We start from the raw sequence: 12,827 nt of genomic DNA on the forward strand, positions 1-12,827 counted from the left end.
CTTTCTCTTGCCTGATTGCTCTGGCTAGGACTTCCAATACTATGTTAAATAGGAGTGGTGACAGTGGGCATCCTTGTCTGGTTCCTGTTCTTAGAGGGATAGGTTTCAGTTTTTCACCATTGAGGATGATATTAGCTGTGGGTTTCTCGTATATGGCCTTTATTATGTTGAGGTACTTTCCTTCTATACCCATTTTATTCAGAGTTTTTATCATAAATGGATGCTGTATCTTGTCAAATGCTTTCTCTGCATCTATTGAGATGATCATGTGATTTTTATTCTTCATTTTACTAATGTGGTGTATTACATTGTTTGATTTGCGAATGTTGAACCATCCCTGCATACCTGGAATAAATCCCACTTGATCATGGTGTATAATCTTTTTAACGTATTGTTGTATGTGATTTGCTAGTATTCTGTTGAGGGTTTTTGCATTGATGTTCATCAGTGATATTGGCCTGTAGTTTTCTTTTTTTGTGTTGTCTTTGTCTGGTTTTGGTATCAGGGTAATGTTGGCTTCGTAGAATGAGTTAGGGAGCTTCCGACCCTCCTCAATTTTTTGGAAGAGTTTGAGAAGGATAGGTATTAAGTCTTCTTTGAATGTTTGGTAGAATTCACCAGGGAAGCCGTCTGGTCCTGGTCTTTTATTTTTAGGGAGGTTTTTGATTACTGTTTTGATCTCCTTCCTGGTGATTGGTCTATTCAAATTCTCTACTTGTTCTTGATCCAGTTTTGGAAGGTTGTATGATTCTAAGAATTTATCCATTTCTTCCAGATTGTCGAATTGGTTGGCATATAGCTTTTCATACTATTCTCTTATAATCTTTTGTATTTCTGAGGTGTCTGTTGTAATTTCTCCTCTTTCATTTCTAATTTTACTTATTTGTGCCTTCTCTCTTTTTTTCTTGGTGAGTCTAGCTATAGGTTTGTCAATTTTGTTTATCTTTTCAAGGAACCAGCTCTTGGTTTTATTAATTTTTTCTATTTTTTTTTGGTCTCTATTTCATTTATTTCTGCTCTGATTTTTATTATTTCCCTTCTTCTACTGATTTTGGGCTTTGTTTGTTCTTTTTTTTCCAGTTCCTTTAGGTGCCTTGTTAGATTGCTTATTTGAGATTTTTCTTGTTTGTTGAGATAGGCCTGTATCGCTATAAACTTCCCTCTTAGAACTGCTTTTGCTGTATCCCATAAATTCTGGCATGTTGTATTTTCATTTTCATTTGTCTCCATGTATTTTTTGATTTCTTCTTTGATTTCTTTGTTGACCCAGTCTTGCTCAGTAGCATTTTGTTTAATCTCCACGTATTTGTGGCTTTTCTGATTTTCTTCCTATAGTTGATTTCTAGTTTCATACTGTTGTGGTCAGAAAAGATGCTTGGTATTATTTCAATCTTCTTAAATTTATGGAGACTTGTTCTGTGGCCTAATATGTGATCAATCCTGGAGAATGTTCCATGTGCATTTGAAAAGAATGTGTATTCTTCAGTTTTTGGATGGAATGCTCTGTATATATCTACTAGGTTGATCTGTTCTAGTGTGTCATTTAAGGCCAATGTTTCCTTATTGATCTTCTGTTTGGATGATCCATCCATTGGTGTAAGTGGAGTGTTAAAGTCCCCTACTATTATTGTGTTACTGTCTATTTCTCTTTTTATGTCTGTTAATAATTGCTTTATATATTTAGGTGCACCTACATTGGGTGCGTAGATATTTACAAATGTTATATCCTCTTGTTGGATTGTTCCCTTGATCCATATGTAATGCCCTTCCTTGTCTCTTTTTACAGTTTTTGTTTTAAAGTCTATTTTGTCTGATATGAGTACTACAATCCCAATCCAGCTAATAGTATTTTTAAAAAGAAGATATTTTTTTAGATATTGGTGAACTATAACAATAAAAAAAGAAATATTTTATATTGTGGACATCATTCTTTTTTAAATACACGCTATATAACGTAAGAAATTACCTTATTTACTTAATATTGTTTATAGTTTGGCTATATAAGAAAAGTACCTTAGACAGTGATGTCACCTGAATAAAATGTGGGGGAATGAGAGAGGTACAATCCTCACATATTAATTTAGGATTTGTGAGTGCAGAGCAATGCATAGTGGGAAAGTGAGTCCTTGATTTAAGGCCTTTCAGTCTAACAGGAGCAGCAAGGCAGATACCAACATAAATAGACAACTTAATAAACAATTACACTATACAACCTGATCTGGTTGTACAGAACTGTACACCTCAGGGCTAGGTAACTAGGATGTCAGACACAGGCAGAAAGGATAAGCAGATGGGCCTAATCTTAAAGGTAGAGAATCAGAAGGTAGATGTGGATAAAATAAAGACTGGGATTTGCAAGAAAAGGAGGTGAGGTATAGCAAATTATGGGTTTGCAAATCTTGCATGAGATAAAAACCAGTATCAGTATTGGATGGCCACTAGCAATGGAATTATATTACGAATGCTTGAAATTGATAAGATATTCGAAAAGAGTCTCTGTCAACCTAGGACAGATGATAGAGAAGTTAATTAGAATTAACACAGATTTGGCAGAGAATAGGGTGGATTGTGCTGGGCTAGTTTGGAATCCTGGTAAGGAGAGAAGACTTCATGAGGGAGGTGGAGTGATTATTGAGCTTTAAAAAATAAGAGTGAAACTGCCAGATACTTCATGATCATTATTATTGCCTAATATTTATTTTTGTTGCTTCCTAATACATTGAGTAAACTGCAAGACTTACCTGCAGGGGGAAACAGGAACTCTGTCTCTGACGTGCAATTCCACTTCAATGCACACTTAATTGAAATGAATTTGTAGTGTGACATCATGTAGTTATTATAATTGGACAAACACATCTGGGTTTAATTTAACTTGATGAACATATTATAAGGGGTATAAAAGCTTTGGAGATGGTTAGAAAAGGCTTTTGAAGCTTTATTCTTAAGAAGAGATTTTAATTTGAAAATTGAAAAAATCATAGTGATTTTTTTGCACAATTATATGGAAACTCAATAATTGAACATGGTAATAATGATGAAACTACTTGCCTAGATCCACAGGTGATGATTCTTCAATTGTTTGTTGCACAGGCTCAGAGAGGAAAAAATTAAGTACATAATCACTCTGAAAAATAAGACAAAATATTTCTTTATATCTTATATTTATTTATTGCTCTTATTCACTAGTATATGAAAAAAGTGACCCAAATATATAATTATTTGTTCATAGATACTCGTTATAGATTCCATAGAGACAAATATATTAGTAAGTTTATTAAGTCAAAGCTGTAATTATACTCTAAGTTAAACTAATCTTTTATGAGACTGGATGTCTGATTATTTTGCATTTCTTCAAGAGGCTCAGGTGTGCTCTGCCCTTGGTGCTTAGCATAATGTTTGTGTCGGGGGAAGAGGGAGAATCTCCCTCTGCCCTTTCCCTTAAGGTTCTTATGGCTGGCCAAATAATTAACAAGACAGGTGAGCAGGAGAAAATAATACCAAGTTTAATAACATGTATACATGGGAGAAAGCAGGGACACTGCGTTTCTCAACACAATAGCAGAAATTCTCATCTTAAGTACCATGTTCAGCCAATGACAAAGGAGGATGTTGCGGGTGGGGGGAGTCAGTTACAGGAGATTACCACTAAAGCACAGTAAACAAGAGTAAGATTATTATGCAGATTTAAGGTCTCACCTTCCACATTGATAAGCCTCTAGAAATGAGGCCATCCCCCCCCTTCCCAAAACAGAGAGGGAGATACCTTTACAAATGGAGATTTCCCTTATAAATGAAAATGTTTGTCTGGCAACTCCTTGCAGGGCCATCCAGAGAATGTGGCCAGAGAGACAGAACTTCCAATAAGATGGGCTTGTTGGTGCCTTTCCTATTGTAACATTTATCCTACATTATCTTTACAGCCATCGTGATAGAAGATCTGTTCCAGGAAGGAGCCACCATGTCAAATTCTTTAGGTTAGTGGGGGAGGTCAAATGTCCCTCAGAGAAAACAATCAAGGTAAAGAGATATATTTTAGGATGGCCAAATCTTGATCTCCCACATTTGCATTCTTGAATTTTACAATTATGCATGAATCTCACACTTTCCTTTTCTAGAAGCCTTGGGCAAGGCTTTCAGAGAAAAATTACTCTCAGTAGGACACAGATGCTCACTTAGTAATCATTACTCCTCAAGTTTCAGTTCTAGGAACACTGAGTACCAACTATACCAACGGCATCAAGGAATATTAGAGGATATTTAGAAACTGAAAGATGCATAAAGTGATCCTTTTCTTTCGTTCTTTCTTTCTTTTTTTTTTGTGAGGAAGATTGGCCCTGAGCTAACATCTGCCAATCCTCCTCTTTTTGCTGAGGAAGACTGGAACGTGGGCTAACGTCCAGGCCCATCTTCCTCCACTTTATGTGGGACACCGCCACAGCATGGCTTGCCAAGCAGTGCATCAATGCGTGTCCGGGAGCTGAACCGGCAAACCCCGGGCCGCCACAGTGGAGCACGTGCACTTAACCGCTTGTGCCACCAGGCTGGCCCCAAGTGATCCTTTTCTTTAAAACATCATCTATGGAGGAAACAGATTATATTGAATGCTTTAATAGAAATTCTAGTTATGTAAAATTTTAGTACAGAGAAGTGAGTGTGCTTCTCTTTTAAATTGAGATGATTACAAACAAATTGACATTTCATCTGGGCTCCAAAAGAATGGTTAACTGGTGAATCAGAATAGTTTTTCCTTAGTGACATTGGCATATTTTTTGTTTTAAGCCATTATATAACCAAAGCAGCCCTCCCCATGAGACCCTACATTGTTATCTGAAGTGCAGCACTAAATCATTGATTATTTCCTGTGACTATCATAAGCTGATGCCATAGTAGCTGTCAAAACTGCCTGACATTCCCCTTGGCCAGTCTTCTCTTTTGTTCTGTGCAGTGGCTCTTTCAAACCTCTCCCACGCAATTTAAACTTCCAATTCTGACTCCTTCTTTGCTGATGATTTTGTCTCTACTTTAAAGAAAATAAAAGGCAAACGGAAACTCGTAAATTTCCTGCCACAAAATCTACAGACTCACAAAGCCACGTGTTGTTTTTTCTTCCTGTTACAGTGGAAGAAGTATCTCTCTTCCCATCTATTATAAGTTGAATTGTGTCCTCCCAAAACTCATATGTTGAAGTCCTAACCCACAATACCTCAGAACATGATCTTATTTGGAAATAGGGCAATTGCAGACGTAATTAGTTAAGTTAGGATGAGGTCATCTGGTGTAGGGTGAACTCCTAATCCATTATGTCTGGTGTCCTTCTAAAGAGGGAGAATTTGAACACAGACACTTACGTAGGGAAGACCATATGAAGAGACATAGGAAGATGGCCATCTCAGGCCAAGGAAAGAGGCCTGGAACAGATTCTTCCTTCCCAGCCGTCAGAAGGACCCAACCCTGTTGATACCTTGATTTTAGACTTTCAGCTTCCAGAACTGTGAGACAATATATTTCTGTTGTTTAACACCCAGTCTGTGGTACTTTGTTATGGCAGCCCCAGCAGACTAAAACACCATCCAACACTGATCCCTTCATCTATGTCCTGGATTCTATTCCTTCCTCCTCAGGAACCTTGTAGAATATCCCAATCTATATGTTAATATCTTTACCTTCTTTCTTTCTTTTTCATCAGCATAAAGTATGGTCAACTCTCTCCATTTTAACAACTTACAAACAGATGAGTCAAACCAAACAAAGTATAATCACACACAAAAAATATCTTGTCAGTAATGCCCCCTTTCAAATCCTGTGTTATTTTTCTCCTCTTTGGCGCAAACACACTATGGAAAGAGCTGTCAACACTCGCATTGGTTCCACTTCTTCAGCTTCTACTCACTTTATGATCTACCACATTCAGGTTTCTGCCACTAACCTTCCTCTGAAAATGCTATTACCATCATTCCTAACAAACTTTCTCATTTTTCCAAATCCAGTGCGGATTTTCTTGGCTCTTAGATAGCTACTCCATTTTTAGTGAAATACTCTCTTTCATTTACTTTTATGATACCAATCTTCCCAGTTTCATTTTTTTTTTCATTTGTCCAGCCATCTCTTCTTAGACTATTTTTTATCAGGCTCCTTTTTTCCTTTTTTGCTTATAATTTGAATTCTAGTGTCCCTCACTTTTAGATCCATCTCTCTCATTACTCTAACACATTCTTTCTGGGTGATGTTATGCCTTTCAGTGGCTTCTATAACGATGCACAAATCTAAACCTTAATCCCAGATCTATCTCCTGAGCCTCAGACCTCTATACCAAAATACTTATTTATTGACTGTTACAAAGACAATTAAAACCCAAAAGATGCATCACTAAATGCATTTTCTTTCTCTTCAATTTACTACTTCTCCTGTGTCCAGGCTCAAAAAAATGTGTATGTTTTTGGACTCTCCATTCTCCCTTACCTCACACATAAACTTAATTGCTAAATCCTATGGATTTCACCTCCTTAATAACTCACCTACTCATATCTTCCTTTCAGGTACACTGCCATCTTCCTAATTCTAGCATCATCACTTCTCACCTAAGTTACAGCAGGGGTTCTAAACTCTTATCTTGCTACCCTTTATTCCAATCTATTCTCTACACAATTGCCAAACTAATCTTTCAAAATTAAAATCTAATAATTAACTACTTAAAATCTGGCAGTGGCTCCCCATTGCTCCTAAGAAAAAGATCAACTGCTTAACAAAGCTTTTAAGACCTTTCTTGATTGGGATCTTGCTCATTTCCCTACCTTTATCTCTCACCATTTCTCTTCTAGTATTTTATGCTTAACTACGCTGATTTATATTTATTTCCTCAAGTGTCTCGTACTCTCTCACCCCCCTCTCTTCCTACATGCTCCTTTCTCTATCCTTTCCACCCTTATCCACCCATTTGCCCAAGGTTTATCACATGCTCTTCTCTCTACTCTTGTTAGCCTAATCAATGAGATATCAAGAGCAGAGATTGTCATGTACTCACTCATGCCTTATACAGTATTTCTGCTCAATAAATATTTGTTAACAAACTGAGATCTGTCTTCAGATATAGAATACACTGGTTTTCTAATGCAAATATTCTTAACGATATAGCAGTTTCATGCATCATTGTAAATTAGTTAATTATCAATTTTGATCTTTATGTATTGATCTCCTGTGAACATGTTTAGTAAGAATCTATCCTCAAGAAATGTATCTATAGTCAGGAAGCTGATGAAATTAAGTTTTTTACTTTGAAAACCTAAAGTCAAACTTCAGACTTGTGCAAAATTTGTTGAAGGAAATTTGACCTTCTTTGGCCTTTGACAACTAGTCAATTATTCTTCTCTGGCAACATTTTGACCTCATCACCCAATGGTTATTAAACTTCAATAGTAGGCAGAATATCTTCCCAATTAGTGTCCAAAATGTCACCACTAACTAATTATTCCCTTGTGTTTACACTGTCATATCCTTGAAATCCTCATTTGTAATTCTGGGTGTGGGTGACATACTAAATATTAATTCCTTATTGTAACAAGATTGTTTTCATTCTTGAGGAGAAATATGATCCAGTGTCAATGGAGCGAGAAATCAATAAAAGAGATGAACTAGTAGAAAAAGTAATATTGCTAGATCTCAAAATAATCAATTTTAAAATTTTCTCAAACTGGGCTTTACTTATGTGCATGCATCCCACAGCTTTTCAGCACACTGTACCACTGGATAGTTTGGAGAATTATAGAAATGTTAGCGCTACAATTTCTCTCACTGACAACCTGGACCAGTGTTCCCAGTTGGGTTTGTATTGACCCCCGAGCAGTGTGGCTACATTTAGTTATGTAGGTTGTATACTGAGCAACTCTAGGGGTACCATTTTTATATTGACTATAGGTATAATCATACTCAGCAGGGCTCCCCATATGTAGGGGTACCAGATATAGTAAATGAAAACAGAGCAGACCCATGCAATACCTGTAACATACTTAGACTAAAAAAAATTATTTGTTTATCTCAAATTCAAATTTAACTGGGTAGCCTGCATTTTATCTAGTTATCCTACAATATGAGGCTTTTAGAAAATGTGTGGGCAACTTTTGCTTGTCTCATTGACTGGAGGGTACAATTAATGGCAATTAATGGACAAGGTCACTTATTCTAAAAGTCCTAAAATACAGAGGAGATTCTCACATTATGAAGAATGTTGCTTTTCTACTTAATTCTTCAAATGGTAATAGTTTCCCAGGTAAAAAACTCCGAATTTAACTACTTCATTCTAGAAATGAGAAAACTGAACACCAGATAGCAAAAGCGCCTGACTGAAATTAGTACAAAAGAAAGACTGGTAGTGTGTTGTCCGTAAGCCCAGGCCCACCTGTGTTACCACTGCCAATGGTCTATAGATATGATGAGTGCATATGGCGGACAGGTGGGAGATGTGGCTAGAGAGAGTCCTAGAGCATGTTAGTCTTCTGTGTGAGCTTAAAGCTACTGTGACCTATTGATGAATTTTAAGCAGAAAAGCACTATGATCAGATATTTTTCACAAAGAATGCAGTGCAGTGAGGAGAAAAGAAAAAAGAGCAGCCATTCTTGGAGAATATCATCAGCAAAATTCCTCATATGTTCAACATATTATATTCTCTGAGCATTCCATTCTGCTTTCCCTTTAAGTCTCTTAAATGGTAGCTGTGCTCTCTCTCATCCCCTTTACAATCCTGGTCCTGGTGGTGGAGTAGGTACCCTTTTTGCATCTCCTTGCTCTTCTAAGCTCCGCTCTTTCTTCCTTTATAAGAATGCCCTACTTTGAATATCATGTCTACTGACTATATTGCCCTCTTCCCCATATTGTTGCACTCGTGTACTGATTTCTAGATCATAGGCCTCCATTTCGCGAACATTTTTAACCCTGGAACATTGTCATTTTCTCCAAAAGTACTCATCATAACTCACACTTATTTTTATATTCACACATATCATCCTTCCTTATGGTAGATTCTTTGTTTTCACTTTTCTTGTCCAGTGATCTTGTTCTGCATACTACACAGCCACTCCCTCTGATGCTTTCATCTTGTTTTGACCAGTGACTGAAGCCCTTCCACTGTCTTGATTTCCAGCATCCCAGTCTACAACCACCATCTCCCTCCTTTCCAGCTCACGCCCTCTAGTTATACAACTCAAACAATCTGTTGACTTTAAGACCTTTTCACTGGCCCTAACCCCTTTCATATTCCTCCTCTGCCGATTTGGATCCCATGGTCGATATTTATAGTAACTTCCTTGCATACTCCTTTCAACTCCTTTGGCCCTCTTTCCCTTTATTTTATTACTCACTTGGCAAAAGATCCAACTCTGGTTACCCTCTGCCAACTCTGCAACTGTAACTGGCCCACTGAATGTTGCTGGAGAAAAGCACTCAACCATGCTTACTGGTCTTACTGTTGCCTCATGTCCACTACCCTCAAGTTAGTGTTCAGGATTTTCTGTCAATTCTACACATATCACTAGTCCATTTATTCTTCTACTCAGCTACAGGACTATTTAACACCTTATCCTCACTCCTCAAAATGCCAATAAACTTTCCCTCTCTTTCAGTCTGCTCAAGGCTGGTCTTCAGAAACAGAAAAGAACAAGCTCCCACCAACACATGAGTCATCTTACCTTACCTCTGCCCTTTCCCCCATTATATGGGTAGACTGTCTGTGCTTTAATTTGAGACTGATTTGGGCACTAGATCCTACTCCCTCCTCTTTATTCAAGGTCATCACTCTGGTCTATGGCTAAATTCTCATTTCTCCCTTGTTTCATCAACTTTTGCTTCTTCAATGGATCTTCCACCAGCATATAAATATGTTATAATTTATTTCAGTAAACAAAATTCTTGACTTACATTTCCCTGCTCAATATTTTTTTCCTGTTCACCCTTAGAGAAAAGCTCCTGCAAGGATTGTTTTCTACTCTCTATCCCAAATTCCTCTCTTCATATTCTCTTTTGAACCATTCTAATCAGGTTTTTGTTCCTAACATTCCCATCAAACTGTTCTCGTTAAAATTCACCAGTGATACCCATTTTGCTAAATCCAGTGGTCAATTTTCAGTTTTTGACCCATCAGTAGCATTTGAAACAGCTGATCATTCCTTCTTTGAAATAATTTCTTGTCTTGAATTCCAGGCACCACAGTCTTCTGGTTTCCAAAAGGTTGCTTCTTTTCAGTCTTTGTTGATTCTCTCCTATCTTCTCAAACTTTGAAATTGGTTTGCTGCATGGTCTAGTCCTCAAACCTCTTTTTGTTTTAAATTTTTTTGTGAGGAGATCAGCCCTGTGCTAACATCTGCCAATCCTCCTCCGTGTTTTTTTTTGCTGAGGAAGACTGGCCCTGGGCTAACATCTGTGCCCATCTTCCTCCACTTTATATGGGATGCCGCCACAGCATGGCTTGCCAAGCAGTGCGTTGGTGCGCGCCTGGGATCTGAACCAGCGAACCCCGGGCTGCCACAGCCGAGTGCGCGCACTTAACCGCTTGCACCACCGTGCTGGCCCTCTCAAACCTCTTTCTTTATATTTACATTTTCACCCTAAGTAATCTCATCCAGTCTCATAGCTTTGAAAACCAATTATTTGCTGACAACTCCAATATTAATATTTCCAGCCTCTCTTTTCCCCTCAAGACATTCAACTGTCCATTTCACATCTCTACTTAGAAGTTTCATAAGCAACTCAAACTTAGTGTGTTTAGATCCAAACTCCTGATTGTCCCCATTCCCTACTACTCCTTCTACAGTTTTCTCCAACACAGCAAATATTCAACCAATGCAAACTTGTATGGCCAGAAAGGTGGGTTAGTGGCTGGCAGTCATCCTGATTGGTCAGTGCCTGTGCCCTAACAGTTGTTAAATATTTGGAACATCCCTCCTATGTGGAATATTATATACTTGGTAAATAAATTAGTAAATGATTGGGATTTGTCTTAGAGACTTTAAAGTTATTGGTCTTTGATATCAATGGTTCCAGGGAAATACATTTCCAGGGAACTGTATTAAGCTATATTAAATGCTCTATGAAGTTATATATATTTTTTCTTTGCTAGAGTAGATGTTTATCTAACTAATATGGGATTTTAAATGTTTAACAATGTGCTTTTTTTTTTTTTTTTTTTTTTGTGAGGAAGATCAGCCCTGAGCTAACATCCTTGCTAATCCTCTTCTTTTTGCTGAGGAAGACCGGCTCTGAGCTAACATCTATTGCCAATCCTCCTCCTTTTTGTTCCCCAAAGCCCCAGTAGATAGTTGTATGTTATAGTTGCACATCCTTCTAGCTGCTGTATGTCGGACGCGGCCTCAGCATGGCCAGAGAAGCGGTGTGTTGGTGCGCGCCTGAGATCCGAACTTGGGCTGCCAGTAGCGGAGCGTGCACACTTAACCGCTAAGCCACGGGCTGGCCCTAACAACGTGCTTTTAAATTAGAAATTCAGTCAACAAAAAGCAAATTTTAAAGCCAACTGAGCAATTTTAAATTAAAATCTCCATCAGCTTATATTTTAAGTTCAGAGTTCTTATTAATATTTTGTCTACCAATTATATTAAGTAATTTGTAATTTAAAATGATTTTTTGAGAGAGCTGATCAGCTCTCTCTCAAAGTTGTTCAAAATCTAAATATTTTTCCTGTATCATGTGAACATATTCTTCTTCTCCAAGACCACAGAGAGCTAAAGTACTTGCAAAGATCAGAAGTAATGTAATAAAACACTGAGATCAATTTTTTCTTTCTTTAAAATAACACATTAAGAATTCCCATTTATTAACTGGCCAGCCAACATCTATAATTGGCTGCAAGATTTGGTTTTAGTGAGTTAAAACAATAAGCTAAATCTATCTCTCTTGAACACCATGAAGTGCTGTAAAAATGTGAATTTAAAAATGAATTCCCATAAGAGTTTTAAATCAAAGTTGAACAGCAATTGTATTTTATTGCCTTTTTCATAAAGTAGCTTGTCAGAATGTCCAGTCTTTAATGTAGTTCAACCCACTATTTTTGTATCGGAGTTACAGCGAAGAATGACACTATGAACAATAGCGAACTTCTGAAGAATCTTTTATAATTCTGGTTCTAAAATGTCATCAGCATTTTACTAGACTCTGAAAAATAATCTTGGTTTCACTGATGGTACACATATGACATTTACCCTGCCTGCAATGTAATCTCAACCAGGTCCAAATAGGAAAAGAGCAATGTAGTGACAAATGTAGTAATTAACATCTGGGTTTAGCAAGCAGGGAACAAGAAACATATATTCACCATTAAAATAGGACATACCCATTTGCATTTATTTTGACATTTGATTTTTTTTTTTTTGCTTTAAAAAACTAACATTGCTTAACCCTTAAGTGATATCATTCTCTATTTTAAGGGACTTCTAGAAATCAGCAACAATACTGAGGAGAGCTAAAAATCACAATGAATATGGCTTTAAATTTTTAAAACAAGCTGTTTGTATATCTCTGCTAAACTCAAACATGGGTACACATTTGTTGTGGTAGTACTGCAATAATTTGCTATAACTTTTATTACATGTTTATATTGCTCTTTTTACAGATCTTATTTAGTTCACAACACAGTTCCACCAAAACTGCAAAATTTAAAGAAGCAAAAGGAATTCTTATCACAACTATAATTTGCTTATAGAATGAAACTTCAAACATTGAAAGAAAAAAAGAAGTTTCTATCAGTTTGAGAGAAGAGAGTAAAACTAAACAAACAAAAGCCAGGTAGATATGGAACGAGGATGTTTAAACTGATGCTGGCAATCTC

General features: G+C 37.1%; 1 protein-coding gene across 1 annotated transcript in view; it reads right to left on the reverse strand.

Annotated features, from left to right (window-relative positions):
• The window catches only part of PIK3C2G (phosphatidylinositol-4-phosphate 3-kinase catalytic subunit type 2 gamma), a 347,697-nt gene that overhangs the window by 42,751 nt on the left and 292,119 nt on the right, over positions 1-12,827 (reverse strand). The window contains exon 30 of the mRNA XM_058558690.1: positions 3,049-3,124. Coding sequence (XP_058414673.1) covers positions 3,049-3,124 — 76 coding nt within the window. The remainder of the gene's footprint in view (positions 1-3,048; positions 3,125-12,827) is intronic.

This window comes from Diceros bicornis, chromosome 17 (assembly GCF_020826845.1).
Source record: "Diceros bicornis minor isolate mBicDic1 chromosome 17, mDicBic1.mat.cur, whole genome shotgun sequence".
Classification (NCBI taxonomy): domain Eukaryota; kingdom Metazoa; phylum Chordata; class Mammalia; order Perissodactyla; family Rhinocerotidae; genus Diceros; species Diceros bicornis.